Source organism: Cydia amplana, chromosome 12 (assembly GCF_948474715.1).
Source record: "Cydia amplana chromosome 12, ilCydAmpl1.1, whole genome shotgun sequence".
Taxonomy (NCBI): Eukaryota; Metazoa; Arthropoda; class Insecta; order Lepidoptera; family Tortricidae; genus Cydia; species Cydia amplana.
The window spans coordinates 8,140,769-8,162,792 of NC_086080.1; the positions used below are offsets into that span (position 1 = coordinate 8,140,769).

General features: G+C 39.6%; 1 protein-coding gene and 1 long non-coding RNA gene across 2 annotated transcripts; both read right to left on the reverse strand.

The window, feature by feature from the left end:
• Window positions 1-5,933: 5,933 nt before the first annotated feature.
• LOC134652915 (uncharacterized) lies at window positions 5,934-7,623 on the reverse strand. The gene is made up of 3 exons (XM_063508150.1): window positions 7,313-7,623; window positions 6,829-7,002; window positions 5,934-6,031 (listed from the first exon to the last, which is right to left on the reverse strand). The coding sequence occupies exons 1-3, from the start codon at window positions 7,583-7,585 to the stop codon at window positions 5,990-5,992; spliced, it is 489 nt and encodes a 162-aa protein (XP_063364220.1). The 5' UTR covers window positions 7,586-7,623; the 3' UTR covers window positions 5,934-5,989.
• A 1,432-nt stretch (window positions 7,624-9,055) lies between these two features.
• Window positions 9,056-21,788, reverse strand: LOC134653006 (uncharacterized). The gene is made up of 3 exons (XR_010097231.1): window positions 21,695-21,788; window positions 11,526-11,565; window positions 9,056-9,426 (listed from the first exon to the last, which is right to left on the reverse strand). It is a non-coding gene; the product is annotated as an uncharacterized LOC134653006 (long non-coding RNA).
• Window positions 21,789-22,024: the final 236 nt, after the last annotated feature.

Consider the following 22,024-nt stretch of genomic DNA (forward strand, 5'->3'; position numbering starts at 1 on the left):
GTCAACAATAAACATGTCACTGTGTCACTTGACCGTCTCAAGCCGGCTTATCTTTTAATGGCCGACGATATGACGGTTACGAGCCCCAGCATTCAACGAAGTGATACAGTAGCCGCATCTCCGGGTGTCATAACATCACCAACACCGACACCGCAGCGGAATGACACTAATGGCACCACTTCAACCGAACCGCTGGTGAGAACAAGATCCGGTCGCACGGTAAAGAAGACCGTGCGATTCAACATTTAGCATTCCATCACTCACAGTCTACATCAGTACATATTCGGACGTCGAGCTATATACATCCACTCTCAACCAAACATGGGGAACCCACCAAGCAAAACAATGATCGTGGCCCAGAATGGTGTCGCGTCGGACACCAAGCTGAGGACATCGGAGAAGGAGGACACATCAGGAGACAACACAAACTTTAAGATGTCTCTCGCAGCCGTGGTGCTGGTCAGCGCCTTAATAACGCTAGCCACCCTATACATTGGCTGGCGTTACTGCAAACAACGCATTAGAGCAACAGTGGACTATCGGATAGAGAAAACCATAAGAAAGAGGACCGCAGCCGCCGTGCAAACCGGCGCTATTGGAGCGCCGCCGCCGAAACAACAAACAATCAACCATGTGATAGTGTAAATAGTGTAAATACTTAGTGCAATCCTAAGATTGAAATAAAAAGTGCGGGCCGGATTTTTAGCAATAGTTTTTTCTAGATTTTTCTAAGGGTGGAGGACTGTGGCGAGGCTCCCCGCCACCACCATAACATATGTATCCGTAGTATATAGGTATAGGATAAGTTAGAGCCGACTGCGCTCGGCGCGTAAGATTAGTCTCATAGTAAACACCAACTAATGAACACGCATCTTTTAATTTATTTACCGTACCTTCTGATCCCATAGTAGTACCCAATTACATATACTTACTTACATACGGTAAACCCCGATTGTACCTAGGTGGTTTAACACTTGACCGGTTATGTTATAGGTATACAGATAAAGGTATTTTAGCCTGGGTGTAGGCTTTATGTGTGTTCTTGTGCACCAGGCAGTCTATTACTTTCTAAACAGGCGCAGGCCGTAGCCGTAGCTCCACACGTTTCACAACAATCACAACCAACTCGTTTGTTATGTTCTCGTAATTTCAAAGTGAGGTAAAATTCGAAGTCATATTTCCCATCGTTTCGTTTGCTATGGACCGTTAACGATTGCACGTTGGCTACGCACCCAGGGCTGGAATCGAACCAGCGTCCGGACGACCGCTCAATATTTGGCCAGTATGAAGGTTGGACGACTTGGACGTTCTAACTAAAATAAAACAACAAAATATAAACGGTTCAACGTTTATTCGCAAGAATATAAAAATATATAAAAATCTCTTATGAGTAATGGAAATTGGAAGTAATGACATAATAAGGCTTTTCTTATATTGTCCGTTGTCCACCTCTATAGTATAATGCTTAAACCTACTTATCTATTGTTGCTTTGAGCTCTGCAACGGCCAACGGCCAACGACATTGAATATTATTACTAAGTACGTAGGTAGTAGGTATATATAACCGGCACAGAGGATCATTATTTAGATATATTTTTTTCTGCTACTACTGCTTCTATTTCATCCGAACATTTAGACTTCGAAAAATCGAACACTCAGTATAGGTATCAACAAACCGACCAGGATAAAGACCGGGAAGGAGATTCCCATTTAACTATTATTACTTCGTATAGAACCGGCAAAGAGAACCAGTATTTTATTTTGCGCCATGTGTTGTTTCCGGCCGACAATAAGTAAATTATGGAAGCGGAACGTGAATCCCGCGACCTAAACGCGTAAGCGCCGTGAATGTCACGGCGCTTATGACGTTTTTGTCGCGTGGTTCACACCCCGCTCCCCTCGCCTACAGTTTGCGATTGCGACAATTTCATTGTTTGTTATGGCTTCTCTATATGAAGCACCTAACAACAACTAAATGCATACATTTATCTGACAATTCCTTCATTTCTCAATCTCTTCCTTTTCGAATCACTTCACACCACACATACTATACACACACACATACTCCACTTCACAATCACAAAAACTCAAACACCATATCCCGACTAGAACAATTACACACCCGGAAACAACGTGTATACCGATAGCGCCGCGTTTCCAGGAACATAACAGTATTTAAAAAAACCCTGGCAATTTCTTAAAAACTAACCCACACAAATTGAATCATGCAAAATCTACTATTACTTTCAATTGCATGCACCCTATTCATCTCGCTATCGCATTTCACTCCGGTTAACTAAATAATCGACGAGCTAAAATGTCATTCAATAGAACTTGCTAACTATGTAAACAAAAGTTACAAGTAAATTGACATTCAGTGTCAATTTTAGTATGGCGGTTTCGAGGGCATGGCATGAGTGGTGGGGATAACTGACAGAACGGGATAGTCTTATGTATCTTTCACTAGGAATAGCAGAGAAAGCGCTATTATTGTTTGTCTTTGTCACAGTCTCATATTTTTTTATTCCCCACCGTAGTTTATGGTGGGATACAAACAATGCGTAAACGTCAAATTGGTTTGAAACATATGAACAGTGCAAAGATTATCAGGAAAAATATTGAAATCAGTGTTTCGTGTGCATGTAGTAGTACTTAACAATTCAACAAATATGGTGAATTGCTCAGTTTTGCGCTGTACAAGTGACTGCCGGCAAAAACAGGACAACGTAACATTTCACAGGTAAATACAGTATTTTATACTTCGGTCACATTATCATGCTTAGTAACAGCATCCTACAATCTATATCAATTAAAATCTGAGTAGAAAAAGCATTTACAGTAAATAATAACTCGGGTAAAAAAATTAACCTATAAATATTTCCTGATAAATTAACCGACCAAATTACGTACGCATATTGACAGTAAGCCGTCACCCTTTTAATAACGTGTATTCAATTTAGTCGCATTGCTATTATTCGAGGGATACCAGCCCGTGATGCATACAATTACCCCAAAATTCGGGTATTTTGTATTTTAATAACATTTTTATAAATAATTTTGCCGTAGAACTGGGCATATACGAACAATAAAATTGAACTGTGTTTAAATTAGAATGTAAATTATATTTATTTAAGCATTACGGATTCTTTCTAACGTTATAGGGGGTTTTGCCACGACTCAGAGAATCTAATTGATATGCTGCAGGCACTATAATTCTTAATTTTGCAATAAGAGTGACAGATTACAAAATGAATATTTCGTTTATTACCTCCAGATTTCCACAAGATGCAGGCACGCGTGCTAAATGGATTTTAGCAACCGGAAGGAGAAACTGGGCACCGACGCAAAACTGCCGAATATGCTCAAAGCATATTACGAAAACCTACCTTTTCTATTTCTTCCTGTGGCACACAGTATGCTAAAAATTCTTTCTTTAGGCGTACTTGTAATATGTATAATGAATGGCTTAATGATATAGACATTTTTGTTCATAGTTTGTCCGTTTTCAAGAATAAAGTTCGGCATATTTTGTTTACTAATAGTAATTGAAAAATTGTTTCAAGTAAATATTTTGGATTGTTTTCTTACTTTATTTGCGTGTTGTACTCACAACTATACCTACGGGTAATTTATAATTAAGTAACCTATTTACTTTTCATTGTAATAGTCAACTTAGTAACGTATGAAACTTTAGGCCTATTTTTAGTCATTTTTGTAAGACTTATTTGTAAAAGGCTGTTTGTTTTCTAAAAAAAAAAAAAAAAATTGGCCCATTGATATTTTATTCTGTCTCTCTGTGTTTTGTTCTGTGTCTGTGTTTTGTTGTGTGTTTTTGTTTTATTGTGTCTGTGTGTGTGTTCTGTGTTCGTCTTACGTAGGCGAACAACTCGCGAACGTGATTAAAATTACCCCAATATTTGATAATATTGGGGTAATTTTTAACTATATGGTATCCCCGGGTTTGTGACGTCATCTATGTCTATCCCTTACGGGGGCACGCGGTAGGCCACATCTATAGAAATACTACCATCTATGGTTTACATAGTTAGCAAGTTCTATTGAATGACAGTTTACTTATATATATTCATTTATTATATCTGTAAAAAAAATCTACATATAACTTTTCTCGCAGTATGCAGTACAAAGCTTAATTGTCCCCTTAAACTCGTTTTGTAATTATAATTAAAAGATAACAATCTGATTCAAAGATAACACGGTTGAAAAGCTTCTGAGAGTTTAAAAATTACATTTCATCGTTCATTTGATCCCAATTCCAAATGTATTTGGAATTATTCGTGTGGTAATGTGGGGTAAGTATCAAAACCGCGATTTTGCTTGTTCTTGACAGTTAGGTGGTGGAAATATGGAGAAGTAAGCCAACTACATATTATACTCATGTGTAGTTTTAGATACTGTAGGTCGCGATAAGTCCCTATTTTCATTTGGCATCGGCGCCAGGTACGTTTTCAGCCAAAACCTACGACTGTCAGTCAATAAAATATATGTATTTCTAATTGAATCTTAATATATTTCTCGCGACAGTCTTAAATGGCGAGGACTCATCTTTAAATACCGACAATACCTCAGTAGAGGTAGTATACCCTTTTGCTAGTAGGTATAGTATAAAGGCCTGTGCACACCGGGTGCGTGTGCGCAGACGTGCACATGCACGTGCGCGTTGTAATATACAGTTCCTTATGAGAGACGACACACCGCCTTGCGTGACGTGTGCGTGCGCGTCTCCAACATTTTAGCGCACGCGCACGTGCACGTCTATGTACACGCAGCCGGTGTGCACAGGCCTTAAATATGAATTATTTCAGATGATTTTTTGGGGCTCGGGTTTAAAATGCAACTATCGTGATAGTATTAAGGTTATAAAATTCATGTGACAGCTCATTCAGAGAACAATCAGGGTGGTCTTGTTGTTGGATATTGGAGATGACAAAACGTGATATCTCCGAATGCAAACAACAACCACAACTACAACATGCAAAACACCCGCGTTCGGTTCTTTCATGAATTTGAACCATATAATTAGAATTGCTTTTTAAACGGGCTTGTTCCCGTTACTTATAGTAGAAGCACGTGCGGTTTCACTTAACAATAGACAAAGGATAAGCCGTTCGGGGCCAGTTCGGAATCGACAGACTATAACCACTGCATAAAGGAAACAATACCTGTTGTTTAACAGATTAGAGCCCCATCCCGAAAAAATCACCTGAGATAGTTCATACTATAATGATTACTCGCCTATCTTAAACATAACACTATGACTAGCTAATATTCAAAGAAATAAAATAACGGAACTTTCACTCAGTTTCTTACACAAACTAAATATGTTTCTTCTAATTTAGGTTTCACAGGCGTTTTTAAACATTTTAACAATTTTAACATGCCTTATCAATGGCACGAGGGAATTATAACTATTTTAACGTGGTTCGGCAGGATAATAATTATATCTAATACATATTTACAAAAGAGCGCCATTTGAATTTCAACTTCAGTTACTAAAGTAAGAACTCTAATCACAAGGAATTTCATGAATTGTCCGGTCTGTTCCTATCTCTATCGCACGTGAGTAATTATATTGCTGTCCCGCCCATGATGCTGGCGGTCAATGACCCTGCGAGCCGGACAGCAATATAAAATATGCACGTGCGATAGAGATAGGAGCAAGCGGATAAATGTACAAAATTACTCGTGTTTACAGATTTTTTGACATTATTCTTAGTATTTAAATCTCGCTAGCACCAATAACATTATCACTTTTTATGTGTGCGTGCGTGATTCATAGAGATATAAAACCAAGATCAGATTTATAAACTACGCGAACGCTGCTCAAATGTATGAACACAATAACAAACATTTTCTTATTATTCTAAAGTTACAACTGCAAGTATTTTATCAATAATATATGTCAGTCTTTTTTCTTTTTTTTTATTCTCCGGCTTTTAAAACCTATTTAATGTAGGTAGGTACTTGTGTTTTACTGCGAACAATAAGGCGCGTGCTCACCCCAGTTGAGAGTCTAAAAAAAAACATAAATATTTAAAACAAAAAGTCTCAAATAAATAATATTACAAAGTATTTCAATATTTCCAATCAATAATAAAGGTATAAGTTGGAACCCGGCGACGTGTCGCGAGTGCAGACGACCCGACTGGTTTCTGTGTACAGATGTAGTGCATAATTGTTTTCCATCGTAGGTATTTTCTTTTCTCGTAAAAGCCAACCAGCCATAAGTTCAGCCAACTTTATGTACCGAGACGTCCGAGACTGACTGAAATAGCAAGACATGTTTGTACGTTCCCGTGAAAATACGATAGAAAATAATTATGCACTACATCTGTATTTCTATATTTTCTATGAATTAATTACCATTCGAAGTCAGCGACACATCGCCCGACTGCAGATCAGTAGTATATTTCCTCTCTCACTCGGAACCAACTGTATATGGCGCTACCATTCTGCAGTCGGGTTCGGGGTCGGGGTAACACAATTTGACGTAGCGTGGGAGTCGCCGATAAACTGCTAACTATATAATTTCTTGCTGTTTAAGAAATATATTTGCATACATAAATAATAATAAATATAAATATGGGTTCCGTACTTTTTAGTAGGTACATGTCGTTATAGCGGCAACAGAAATACATCATTTTTTTAAATTTCAACTGTGTATCTATCACGGTTCATGAGATACAGCCTGGTGACTAGTGGTGCCGGACAGACGGACAGTGGAGTCTTAGTAATAGGGTCCCGTTTTTACCCTTTGGGTACGGAACCGTACAAAGTATTAAGTAAGTAAATGAAAGTAAAGTAACGTACCTGGCATTCATAATTACAGTAGTAAACCTTCATGCAACCCATGCACATTTGCTTGGCGCTCTTCTTGCATACCACGCATGTGCCCATATCTACGAAGGCGGCTTTGTCACTGAGGGACGTGACGTGTACTATCATAGGCATGGAGGTTTCGGGCCCATGAGTTACTGTCGGCATCTGTGCATACAGTTCAATGATCAGTAAAGGCAGAAAGAAGAACTAGAAACATAAAATTAGACGGAAGTGACGTACGTAACGCATTGTAAATGTTTTAGAGGATAATTAGAAAAGACGGATTCTTCTCGCGTTGCAGATGCAGTGCATTATTTTGCAATGGTGCTATAATTAGCGATGGTTACGTACGAGAGTTCTCGAGCAAATGGGATATAGATAACACGCTGTACGTCGTTCAAAAGAACGTCTGTAGTTATCCGTATTTCTAATTACCTGCTTACGTTATGCCGTACCAATTGCATAAATCAATTACCGTTGGATCTTGTCTGGTTGGGTCGGTAGGCACGTTGAAATTCAATGGGCTTATAAATCCGCTATCGGTGGAAACCGAACGGGGAGACCCTTTCTGAATCTGTGAAGGAACCTGTCCTTGGTAAATCTGCCCTTGTTGGTGCCACTCTGTTCCAGACGCTTGTGGCGGTTGGGTTTGTTGTCTTGATTGCCATTGTCCAAACGATTTTACTTGCTCATTACTTGACTGATACGGGACCTGTTGCGTAGATTCCGTAGAAAGGAGCTCTTCCATGGTCGGCCAACTATCTGCTGAATCATCATTCAGCAGATCTTGTTGTTGTTGTTGCTGCTGTTGACATTGTTCCTGCTGCAATAGACCCACTTGGGCTTGTCGTGATTGGTTATATTTCGGCGTTGGTAAAGGCGATTGGCCTAATTGCCACGTTTGACCGTACTCCAATCCCGACTGAGATCGTACATATTGGGATTGCTGATACTGCGCTGAATTATATTGCGACGGCAATTGGTGTTGTTGAATGGACTGTGCACGCAAGCGCTGAGACTGATCATAAGGTAGCGTTGTTTGCGGCACCTGTTTTAAATGTGTTTGAAAATGTGAGTCATATGAAGGTGGTTGATGATGTACTTGTTGTGAGTATCCAAGTAATGGTGGCTTTTCTAATTGCTGTTTTAGAACGGGTGCTAAAATGCTATAATTCATTATGTTACTCGTGGTATAACCCTGAGTGTTTGAAGAAAGCGCGGGATGTTGTTCCTGTTGAGTTGGTCGAGTACAGCTTTCCGAGGCCGTTTTTTGGATAACCGGTGGACGACGATTGGCTTGGGAAGGGATGGTTGAAGATTGGCTGCTATTGGCTACAAATTCAGTTAGGCACGCTACGGCCGTCTGGAACTGGGTGGTGTTATTATTTTGTGGCCCGTTTGCATTTGTCACATTACTGCCATGGTGGGAAGTATTGTGCAAATATTTTTGCAAAGTTGGATCGATGTCAATACTTAATGCTCTTTCGGGCGGACCTGATGAAAATATGCAAATTTTTTCCGCTGCAGTATTTCCATGTGTGTTGATAGACTGTAAGTTGTCTTGTGCTGGATGTTTATTAAGTTCTGATCCAACTGAAGCAAAACTTTTGATTTGTGGTACAGACTTTGCATTTGCATTTGCAGAAATATCCGCTGATCGAATTGGTTGCTGGCTCATCTTAGCCCACATAAGCATTTCATGCAAGAGATTAGCATAATCTTGGCGTGTAGGCTTAAAATAAGGACCCCACTTTTTACGACCACGTTGTAGCGTGTTATTTAGGAAAGTGCACATAAAATCTTTGTTCTTTTCTTCCGGTAACATTATTATTACCAACATTTTATGAGATGAATTAAAATATTGCATTTTCTTTTTTCTAAACTCTTCTTTAGAAATGTGTTGTTGTCTATAGGCGACAAAGGCTTGCATGATACATAGCATGTTTTCGGAAAGCGACGCTAAACGCTCTGTGATAACCAACCCTATTTTGTCCTTTTCACTTGGATAGAATTTGTTTAAGTATGAAGAGAGATCTAACTGCTTATAGGTAGCCTGTTTATTGCTCAGACTGGACTCTACTAGGGTGGTCGCAACAGTGCTATGTTTTTCGGATTCATGGGTAAATATGTTGGGATCAAATTGAGTATTATCACGTTTGGTGTGAGTTGTTGGAATTACGGACTTTTCCTTGTTACAGTTATTTTCATTCGAGTCATGTAAAATTTTGGACTGCTTTGGTTTGCACATTTCCAAATGTTCTGTCTTTCGTTTTCTACATGTATCACCATTAAATAATACGTCGTTTAAGTTATCAGGTTGAGAAGCGTCTTGAGTATTTTGTACGTTGAAATCGTTGCACTGTGTCTCACTAGATAAACAAGGATCAGGCGTTTCTGCCTGGATTTCTGGTTTTGTTTCCAAAATGGGGAAAAAACTAGATACAACGGTTTCTTGAGTTTCCTCTTCTTGATAATCATCTGACACAATTTCTTTTTTTATAAGAGGTTCATCGAGATCGTCATCAAAACTAATCGTGACACTGATGGGAGCCTTAATGTCAAACTCGGCTAGTTCGCCAACAATAGTACCTGTAATTAAAAAAAAAACCATAAATTTATTCCTTTTCCGAACATTACAACTTTAACAGAAATAAAACTAAAACATGAAGCTACCTAGTCAGACCAAGATAACTCTGCAGCGATATTTATAGTACAGTACAGACGTGCAAGTGTTATTTTAAACGTCTAACTCCTATCAAAATACCTCATCATCATCTTCCTCGCGTTATCCCGGTATTTTGCCACGGCTCATGGGAACCTGGGGTCCGCTTGGCAACTAATCCCAGTTATTGGCGGGTTAATCCTATCAAAATAATTTACCTATGACGTTTAAATAACACTTTTGCACGTCTGTATAAAAATCGCTGCAGAATTATCTTGGTCTGCCTTTATCGTGTGTAGGTTAAGGGAAAACATAAATAAGAAATATCGCCGCGACATGTCACCTGCAGTTGTAATCTACAACCGCGACATGTCGCCGGGTTCCAACTTGTTCCTTTAGGAGAGACCTATAAAGGACCATGGGCAACTTTGTACTGCCTGCTAACCTCTGTCCAACCTGGTCCAAAAGACAACAAAGGTCACTAAATAGGTAGGTATTTTTATCTACTTAATTTTGTTCCATGGGCACCAAGCGAAATTCCATTGCAGAACTAAGATAGGTATTTGGTATTTAAGTCAGAGCCGATGTCTAACTACTCACTTGCTTTTGGTAGCTCCAGCCAGTCATCACCCTTATTACCTAGGCAATAGAGTTGACTGAAAAAAATCGGCTACGTAAGTATATAAATGAATTGCTGTAGGGCAAATGTTTGACCACTCGAAGGAACCGTAGTATTACAAATTACAAAATAGCGAATCAAGTTTCGCGCACCGCGTAGTGTGAACCAGATGGTCTACCGCGAACACCGAAGTTCGCAAATTGTGGGCATCTTTGTCTGTTACTCCAATTAAGCTGTGATTAGAGTGACAGAGAAAAATGCCCGCAATTTGCGAACGTCGGCGTTCGCGGTAGGCCCTCTGAGATCTAAGAACCGAGTACCTATAATCGGGAAAGCGACCATACCGGTTAGTCCGAGCGGTCATCCCATCAGCTGCGCTCGACAAGCTTGCCCTAAAACATTATTTCAGTTCTGCAATGGAATTAAGAGGCAACAGGAGTGGTCATTTCTCCATTCAATCGGAAGTCGACTGTTTGGAGGCGGAAACAGTCGAGTACGAAACCTCGAGATTTTTTACGCTGGATTTTTCGCTTTGTCCTTATCGCCTATCGCACTAGTTTTAGGAGCCGCTTCCGTTAGCGAGACGGATATATTTACCTAAAATATTTGAATATCAGCTCCCGTATCCTCTTAGCGGCCTAATTAACTAAATTATGAAATTAAATAATTATTTAATTTAACGGCCTCCTAGTCTAGTCGGTAGTGACACTAGTGACCGGGGCCTATATAGCCTACCTACATAGTGTGTTCATCACAAATATTTGTTCCTATAATGGACATCCATTACAGGAACAAATATTTGTGATGAACACATGAATCGTGATTAGAAAACATTTTCTATGTATTTTAGTATTTATGTACATAAAGATAGATAGATGTAGATCTATCTATTACATATATCATTGTCTGTACCCACAACACAAGTCTAATTGAGCTTAGCCCGGCAGAGCCCAGCAGGCTAGGTCGATTTGTGTAAGACTAACTGTCACTGTCGCACTAATATGGAAGAGTGATAGGGAGACACAAAGCGTTTCGTTATCGAAGCGATAGCGATTGTCACCTTGGCTAGGCCGGCAGCTATGCGGTCGTGGCTGCCGCTATCGCATTGGAGTCATTGGACTCGATAGTCATCTGCGGAAGTTCAGCAGTCTTATGGACGCTGTTTGAACCATCATTTTATTGATGTGGCCTGTACATGATGATGAATGATGATGATAAGTAAATAAAAATACCTACTTATTGAATATCTTTTAGATCTTTTGGACCATTTTGAAGGACGGTCCTATCAGAAAAATGTTTGGTTTGGACAAAAAGTTTATATCCAGAGAGGAAAATGGAGACTACATGTTGGTATAGAAAAGTCATCATCCAGTTTCCTCTTAAATTAAAATTATTGTAATGACTTACTATTTTCCATTGCCGGGGTGTCATTGCATGTTGACATCATCTGTAACAAACACATGAAAATAATATTTAATAAAAAAAGAAGAAAATTTACTTTGACTGCAAGATACCGACACCGACGCTGTGCTAATAATTATATTATATTAAATCGATTCTAAAGGAGTAAACTCTAAAATACGTGTAATAATTCTGCTACAATTAATGATTATAAATCATTTTACATATCAGGCACGTCAGGCACGTACATTTATTCAAAATGGGTAGGTAGGTATTTTATTTTTGCATACTAAGCAAATGACAGTGCCTGCTGAATCTATCTCTGGCGCGTTTGTCACGCATACAGACATATGACATTGTCATCGCTGATGGTCACGCACATAGAAGGTAGGATCCTATAGAAGTGCATGGTCTATGCGTGCCTCCGTGAGGGACAAAACATATAAATTCGACCAATCATCCATACTAATTTATGGTGGGGAATAAAGAAAAATGTGAGACTGTGACAAGGACAAACAATAATAGCGCTTTCGCTGCTACTCCTACTGAAAGATACATAAGATTATCCCGTTCTGTCAGTTATCCCTATCACTCATGCCCAATCCAGTTTAATACTAGATTCATGGTCACGCATTATGCCACCACCAGAGAATAATTCATAGATGTATTATTTTTAAAGATGGAGCGTAAGCCATCTGTCACCGTAGCCTCACACACACAGACACATTTTATGTACGATTTACAATGAGGAACCAGAGGCATGTGGCCACGACGGTAAATCCAATACGGGCGATAAATTAAACCAGATATAGAATTTATCCATGTAATCATTAATTTAGAAGTTTTTTACTTATAAGTTCCTCTTAATTATGACCCCGTTATAATTTTTTGAAAATTTGCCGACCAGTAATGTTTTGCAAACATTACGAGACATTACGAGATACCAGCTTTTTATAGGCCAACAAGCGTTGACAGTTACTTGAAAAAGCTCGTATCTCGTAACTTTTGTATTGCTTTACATTGCGGGCCGAATTATTTTGTATGGTTATTTTTTTAAATGTATTTCTAAGCAAAATTTACCTCAATACACTTCTTAGGTCCTATGCTAACCACCGTTTAAATTTTCGCCCGTATTGTATTTACATAGTAACTGTATTCAGCCCACCAGTATGATTTGTGAGTTCAATATTACCATAATCAACGGCGGAAATTCATGGTACACCGGCCCTGACGGCCCTCTTTCGAAAATGGCCTGCGAACAGGGAACACAGGGAACCAAAATGTATAAGGTACAGCAGGGGAAAAAATGTATAAACTTTGCAAGAAGTGACAGAGCCACCGAGCCCTGATGGCGATGAACCGGTGCGGAGCAACCCTGGAGGTCCGGCAGAATCCGCAATTCGCCGAAGTATTTATTCGATTATATTGGCCCGGGTGATTGTGGTGAACCTCTTTACTCTTAGCATTTATTATTTTTCTATCCTAAATGCCAAATTCATATTGTCATGTCATGTTTTGCTAATTAAAATCAGGATTGAAAATTGCTACAAAATAATAATTACTTCAATAGAAAATCCTTACGGACCGTGTTTGTGACGTTGCTAAATATTTCTTAATATTTAACTAAATATTACATTTTTACAATGACACATGCTACATATTTGCTAGTTCGATTGCGGTTATAGCTAAGTACGAGGGGTGTTCAAAATATTCTCGGTATGAGAATGAAAACAAACAAGTACGAAAAGTTTGATATTTTTATTTTTCAATATACTCCCCCCCTATGTTCATACACTTAAAAGATCGATCAATTATTTTTTTTAATCCTGCATAAAAATATTTTTTATCTTTGGTGTAAAAATGCTCCTCCACTGCCGCCTTCAATGCTTCATCATCGGAAAATTTATTTCCACGCAGATCCTTTTTAAGATTGGGGAACAAAAAGAAGTCGCTGGGGGCTAAGTCCGGACTATACGGTGGGTGAGTAACAGTTTCAAACCCACATTCAACAATAGCTGCCTTGGCAATATGAGCAGTATGGACGGGGGCGTTGTCATGCAGAAGCATAACACCTTTGGTTAACTTTCCTCGCCTCTTTTCTTTGATTGCATCCTTTAATTGACGTAGAATGTTAGCGTAGTACTGTCCTGTGATATTTACACCTTTTTCTTTATAATCGATCAGTAATACTCCTTCACAATCCCAAAATAACGTGGCCATGACCTTGCCAGCTGAAGGGATGACCTTGAACTTCTTGGGATGAGCTGAACCCTTAATGTGCCACTGCATGGACTCTTGTTTACTCTCTGGGTCATAATGATGAACCCAGGTTTCATCTCCAGTAACTATTCTTTGCAGCACCTCATCAGGATTTTAACCGCACAGGTCAATAAAATCGGAACAACAAGCTACACGCATGTCTTTTTGAAGCCGAGTCAGCATTCGCGGAACCCATCTTGCACTTACTTTTGACATATTAAGATGGTCATGGATAATATCATGTACGGTACCAATAGAGAGATTGGTTACTTGTGCTATAGATTTTACCTTCACTCGACCATCATCCAATATAAGTTTTTCCACTTTATCAATATTTTCTTGTGAAGTAGCTACTACAGGCCGGCCAGGTCTAGGGTCGTCTTCAACACTCTCCCTTCCACGTTTAAACTCGCTTGACCACTTTTGAATGGTAGATAAAGAAGGAGCAGACTCACGGTAAACACAATCCATTTCCTCTTTTATGGTTTTTTGATTTTTACCCTGTTTTGTCAAGAATTTTATCACGCATCGATGTTCTAATTTAGTTAACATTGTCAATTCCCACATGATGTTCATGTTTGTTCAGCAATTGCAGAAAAACAAAAGAACATCTCGGTTCGAATTATACTTTTTTTTATGTCAATGAATAAACCTTAGCGGCCAGTAAAGAAAGAAATTTTAGAAGAGGTTGTAAGATATCAATACCGAGAATATTTTGAACGCCCCTCGTATATTATACATCCGTAAACAACCAAGGATCCATACTTAAATAAATATCGAGCATGCCTAAAGGAGGCATGGAACGCCACATATATAAAAGTTACATTAAAACCAAATAAAATATGTTTTTCGCAATAATAGAGTTTATTATTACATATACAGTATACTGGATCAACCAAATCTTGTCAGTAGTAAAAGGCGGCAAATTTGAAAAATTGCGGGTTAGTAACACTGTGTTCGAATAATTCCAAAATCGCGTGTCATCTGTGTGTTATCTGTGGAATGTGGATCGTGAATGACAGCCATCATCTTATTGTTTACATTCTGAATCGTTTCTATTTCAAGAGAAATTTCTGCTGTCGCCATTAAATACCAAGATTATGCATGACCTCAAGCAAAGCTAAGGTGCCTACAATGTACAATCATACTCGTTGACGGTAAATATTACTAAAATTTGAGGTTATGATAATTCACTCGAACTGACGTATGAAAGGCGGAAAAATAAACACGTTTTGTTCGAAGTACATTGCTGCTTTTCCTAGCGCAATTCTGCTCTTTGAGTGTTACATGGTGTTACCCTACTTTAATTTGCAGTACATTGCTATTGACAAGATTTGCTTGACGCACTATATTCATTATCCATTAGCATTTCGAGGTTGTTTATCTTTAGTGAAGATATCGAAGCTTCAATTAATCGCTATTCCGTTCCACTGTGTAGAGAGTATCGATATACATGATGATTAAAATCGACCAATCCACATCCCTAAAAACGTGCAATAAACTCACACATACACATTTTAACGCACACATACACAGCTTGCCCACCACCAAAATGGCTACGGCTTGACGGATAAATTTTGTACTGAGAACCGAGAACGTTGGGGCCTTGGAATAATTAGAATATATATAGTCTGTCAAACCAAGTATGTCAGTAGCAATGTACAGGAAAGTGAAGTAGGGTAACACTCAAAGAGCAGTATTGCGCTAAGAAAAGCAGCAATGTACACCGGTGTGAAGTTATCGGCGATAACCCGACCTACATCGAACCAAAACAGGTAATTATCATAACCTCAAATTTTACAAATATTTACGATAAAGTGGTATCCAGACAAGACAATTTTTCGCCAATCTGATGAAATTCTCCGATCGAATCAGCAGGTGCGGACACATAAATGCCAATTTTCATAGTAATTATCTATGGAATGCAAATTGGCCAATTATTTTCCTGATCAAATCGACTGATTTGATCAGTCCCGTGTGGATACCAAGTTCATGCACAATCTTATTTAATATATTGGTATTTAATGGTGATTGCACAAATTTCTCTTGAAATAACAACGATTCAGAATGTAAACAAACATGATGGCTGCATTGCATAGAAGGTAGGATCCTATATACAAGTGGTATACGCGTGCCTCCGTGAGTGACAAAACATACGCAATGCGACACTATGATTGGTCGAATTTATTTGTTGCCCACCGTAATCCATACTAATTTATGGTGGGGAATAAAAAAAAGGGAGACTGTGACAAGGACAAACAATAATAGCGCTTTCGCTGCTAAAGATACATAAGACTATCCCGTTCGGTCATTTCCCCCCAACCCTCATGCCAGATCCAGTGGATGCAGTGGCGTAGCGTGGGTCTCGGCCGCTCGGGGCGGATGAAAATTTTGCGACTCCCTTACTTACTAGCTAACTTAGCTTACGTATTTCAATATAATAAGTGCGACTGAAATAGTTCAAATATTTATACGATATTATTGGTATTTATTCTGAAATTTTGCCGCCCCCTAAAAGTGCCGCTCGGGGCGGGGGGCGGGCCCTCCCCCCCCGCCCCCACTACGCTACGCTACTAAGTGGATGGCTGTCATTCACGAGCCACATTCCACAGATGACACGCGGTTTTAGCATTATTCGAAAACAGTGTTGCTAACCCGCGATTTTTTAAATTTGCCACGTTTTACTACCGACAAGACTTGCTTGACCCAGTATAACCACTAAATCGCGGATTCGCGGTGGCATCACGGATCATACGCAAGAGGTGAATCCGCACGCTATTTCGGTGTGTGAGCGAGACAGCTTTATGCTCGTGAAATGTGCGGCGTTCGTAGAGTAAATAATACATACTACGAAAGTCGGTAGAATTGGGAATATTACGCGAAACTCTGCGTAGGGGGCGCCACTACCACAATCATCACAATCTGAGGGTCCACCGCAAAAGAGAGAGTCTATGTTTTGTCATCTAACCTCTTTATAACTCTTTCGAGCGATAAAGAGGCAGATAGCTGAGTTTCGATTTTCGCGTTTCCCGGTAGGCCCTTTGTAAACAAACCACCTCGATGTATCGATGTCATATTTTGATATTTTATTGTCTGTGAAAACCTGACAAAAAACAGTTTAAGGCACAGTATGTATAAGTTACTCTATGGTTTACGATGGGTGCTAGTGTTGCCCTCTGGCGGCAGAACATTGCGGTAATACCCCTTATTGAGGGAAGACAACTACCCGTGACATTTAATGGCTCCTCTAAAGCAGCGGTTCTCAATCTTTTTTTTTAACGGAACCCTTTTGGAAAGCGAAATACTTGATGGAACCCTACAATAAAACAATAGTTTTTAGAAGTATAATAATATAATAATAATGTGAGCCTATATACGTCCCACTGCTGGGCACAGGCCTCCTCTCATGCGCAAGAGGGTTTTTAGAAGTGTATTTTTTTATTAATAAGCATAATAATTATGCTTATTTTATTATTCTAAATTCTTGCGGAACCCCTGCATCTCACTGCGTCTCACTCCGCGATTTTGTCGCTTTGCTACAGGTAGCTAAAAGTACATCCGTTCGGCCCCAATTTTGGGGAAAGCCATAAGCCGCGCGTGGCGCTGTCGCCACCTAGCGGCCATATCTGTGCTGATCGTAAGTATCGTAATAGACGCGTTTTGTTAGAGAGTGAGTCTTCTGTGCTTAGTACTACATATTTATTCTGTGCTGCCGGTTACAACCTCACGTTGAGATTAATAAATGGTCAAGTTTTTAAGTTGAGTTGAAAATATAGCTGGTCAAGCAAATCTTGTCAGTAATAAAAGGCGCGAAATTCAAACTTTCTATGGGACGATATCCTTTCGCGCCTACATTTTTCTACTGACAAGATCTGCTTGACCAAGTAGGTAATATAGCTTTGACTTGGACGTCATTCACATTCACAACCTTTTATCTTGTAAACAATAGAATTTCGTTTATAAGTGGCTAACTAAAGCTCCGTTTTCCTAGGATAGCGGTGCCATGCTAAATATGGATGAGTTGTAGGTATTGGTTAAAAACCAAGCTCTGGGCTATAATCGCGAAAATCGAAGTTCGTCAATTGCGGGCATTTTTCTCTGTCACTCTAATTACGTTTGAATAAGAGTAAAAGAGAAAGATCCCCGCAATTTACGAATTTGGGTTTTCGCGATAACCCCCCGGGCTCAGCACGGTTCCATTTATCGACTATCACTATGCCCGTCACTTTCGCACTTACATACTTGTTAGAACGTGACAGGCATGGTGATAAACGATAAAAATGCGACCGTGCTACTAGGGGTTTCCTAGGATAGCGGTGCCGTCACATAGGTACCTAACGATAACGGCCGTCTCCATACAAAATACCTACTTTGTAATTTGTAAAACGCATAACGAAATAGATTTTATAATGTGTAATAAACCTAAACAAATATCAAAATGTGCGTGGCGGAAATACTGGGCACAGAAAGAGGTACTAAAAGGAGACTATCCCCCAAACCTAAAAAAGGTCATTATGGATACTTGCATATTGCCCAGTTTGACATATGGTTGCCAAACATGGACCTTCACAGGCAAAATTCGAAACAAAATCACAACATGTCAACATGCAATGGAGATGAGCATGCTAAAACTCAGAAAGATACAAAAAGTCAGAAACGAGGAAATAAGAAAGAGAACGAAAATTATAGATGCGCTAAAACAAGCCCTACAACTGAAGTGGAAATGGGCTGGCCATTTGTCCCGATACTTGGACGGAAGGTGGACCGTAAGCACAGATTATATAATAGTTCTTACGAACAGATACTTATCTCTCAAAGAAAACGCAAATACCTACCGTTTTGATACCTACACAAAAATACAATGGAGTGACCTTCAACGCGCCGCTTCCCGCACCGCGCGCGCCGGCACAACGCTAGGGTTGCCGACGCTTAGAAATGATTTTACAAATAAGTAGGTACCTACTTAAACTATATTATTATATTCTATAGATTACTATAGAAGATACCTACCTAAAATATAAGTTTTAATTGTCCAACTTGCATTAGAACTTGCCATATAAAATCATAGCGTACAATAACTATACATGAGTAAGATAAGTTGCAATTAGTTATTATAATATTCCGTTTATGCGTTTTATTCCGACAAGTGACTGCGAAACATTTTAAAAGGTCATATCTTCCTGCAGTAACTGCAGTGTTTACGCCGTTTTATAAACTACTTATATTGAGAATGTCTATCATCTATACTATATTTTTCCTATCTATCGGAAGAGCAAAAACGGTTTTTTTTAAATTAATTTTGATGTTTCTAACTTTCTACACTACAAGCTGTGTTATTTGTTCGTGAAGAAGACATTTCTTTCGCATACAATTTGGCATATACGAGCCTTACGAGCGCGCGGCGACGCGACGTGCGTGCGTGAGCGCGTGTGGCAAGTGGCAACCAACTGGCTTGCTTTTCTACCGTGAAAGGGAACAGATTCGTAGGTATAAAACCGAGCTCGCGCGGAGAGTTCCATAGGCCTGCCTTAAGAGTAACAAAATGGCCAGGACCAAGGGGAAAAAGAGGCCGAGGAAAACCAAAAAAAGGATGGGCAGGCGACATCATACAGATAGCTGGAAAGAACTGGATGGAAACAGCAAAAAATAGAGAGAAATGGAAGGGTACTGAGGAGGCTTTTACCCAGCAGGGATCAGTGCAATCAAAAGTGCAACCAATATAATAAAAAAACAAATGATATTAAAGCACTGAGCAAATAAAGCTATAATAATAATAATTTGTAGGTATGGACTTTGACTTCCGTATTTTGTATATGAAAAGGCCGCTAGATATATGATTGCACCGCTATCCTAGGAAACTAGAGCTTAGAGGCCATTAGTCCATCGGTGGCTAACAAGCTTACGACTCACCTGATGGTAAGCGGTCACCTAATCCTATGGACGTCTACACTCCAGGGGCGTTACATGCGCGTTGCCGACCATTTTAAAACTTATACACTTCTTTTTTGGAGATCTCCTTAGACTTGAAGATTCAATATCGCTTGTAAGTTTGGGATCGTAGACTATTCATAGCGGCCCTTTGGACTGATTTGAAGGGACCAAGGTGGCATCTAGGTGCTCCTGCCCAAAGGTGACAACTCATTATATGGGATCTGTCCATGGTCGTACGCAGCATTTTTTAAGGGGTGGGGCAGAAGTGTGGACGTTGTAACAGGGTATGGTTGAAACAGAGATTCTTAGCTTATGGTCAGAGACCATTGTGGGACAACTGCCCCACCTTGCTCCACCGTGGGTACGGCTATGGATCTGTCTGCCCCAGAGTAAAGTATCGCCTCCCTTTATTGAGCACACCGAGTTTTTTGGATACGAGCGCAGCCTACCCAGCAAGGTGGCTACGAAATTATTGGACGTCACTGATGGAGATGTCAACACCGTGGCTCCCAATACTCCCTGACATGGGAAGGGTTGTGCCACTTGTGCCTTGAAAATGAGGTTTTCTTAGTGGTAAACGCGCAAAATTGAGCCTTGGTGGGATTGAATTTGACTAAATTCTCCCGATCCCACACCGAAACTCTGGATAGTATGCTCTCAATACCTGACACAGGTTTTTCACGGCATTCTAGTATCACAGAACGAGCGATGTTGGCACGGCATGTGTTATACAGGTTGGTCCAAACCTTGCCGTCCAAAAATTTTTTTTAAATTCTTCACGCTGTGGGCTATCAGAATATGTATGTTAGCCGACTTCTCGTAGTTTTCGAATTATGATTTTTATTTTTATTACTTTTAACTTTTGTTGAGAAATTCCGGGGTGAAGCAATTATTTATTAAAAAAACTATTGAACTTTTTTGAATATTTCTTTTTGTAACATAATCCTTCACAAACGGCGCAGTTGCTAAAAAAAAAATCAGCATCCTCACTTGGCTGAGTTGGGAAAAAAAGACAAACTTTTACGTTCAAGCATGTCAAGCTTAGATGTTGCCCTTACCTAAATAAATAAAAAATACAAGCGATTTCAAGGACTTTTGGTTATTTTAGAAACTGCTAGACCCTACGTTTTTTTAAAAGGTCAAAAAAGTGATACTTAATAGTCATAATTTGTTAGAGTCGCCGGTCAAAGGAACTGAGGTGGAAAGCTTCCAAATTAGTAATTCATTACTAAAATCCTCTTTTGTTATTTCTACTATTATTTTATGGGGTCACCTCCCCATCGCTATTTCATGTCATCAGTGCAAATACCACGAACAATTATAAGAAGGCATAAAAGCAACGCAAAGCTTCACCCCGGAATTTCTTAACAAAAGTTAAAAGTTAAACTGGAAAACTACGAAAAATCGGCTAACATACATGGGGTATATTCTGATAACCAACGACTAGGATTCTAAAAAAATTTTTGGACGTCAAGGTTTGGACCACCCTATATACAGGGTGGCTAAAAAATAACTGCATTTCCGTTGCCAGGGAGGTTTTGGGATTATACTGAGCAATTTTTACTATGAGACCAACCCCTGTCGCGAAAAAAAAAATTTGAGTGTTTCCGGACTACATTTTGGCTGGTCCATTTTCTATGGGAGGTCTTTTGCCCATTTTGGCGCCCCCCCCTTGGACGGCGCCCGGGGCACGTGCACCCCCCAGCCCACCCCCTAGTTACGCCACTGCTCTAGGGCAATTATTTATATATCCTTGTAAGTCCCCGTGTACTTGAGTACAAATTAAATTCGAGTTTTGAACTCATATGGAAATAAAAGCGCCAAAATTGCCACTTGGGTTTTACGAGGCTTAACACAGATTAGTATTATCAATATCTATGTCGGACTGTTTTGATTTTTTAGACTCTAGTGCTTTAATTCTGCGAAAGAACGCCTGCGAAGTTGCCAAGGTTGTCTTTAATCGGAATGACTTGACTTACTTGTACTTGCAACAAAGTTTTATGCAAAATCCAATTTACATTCCATGCATAAATGCCACTGACCACTTGTCACTCTTAACACACTTTCCACTGAAATAATTCTCTGCAAACATTGTCACTTGGTAATAATAAAAACATTGAAACAACAACAATACAACAAAGAGCACAAGGCACAATATTCTTTCTCACGTCCACTTGCCGCCATCGCCGTGCGCTCACTGAACTGAATTGAATGAATGTGATGAACTGATGAACTAATGAATGAAGGATTGTCTGAATGGGAATGGAACACGGCGCGGGGTCGACGGGACGGACTTGGAGCTTTCGGAAGGTATA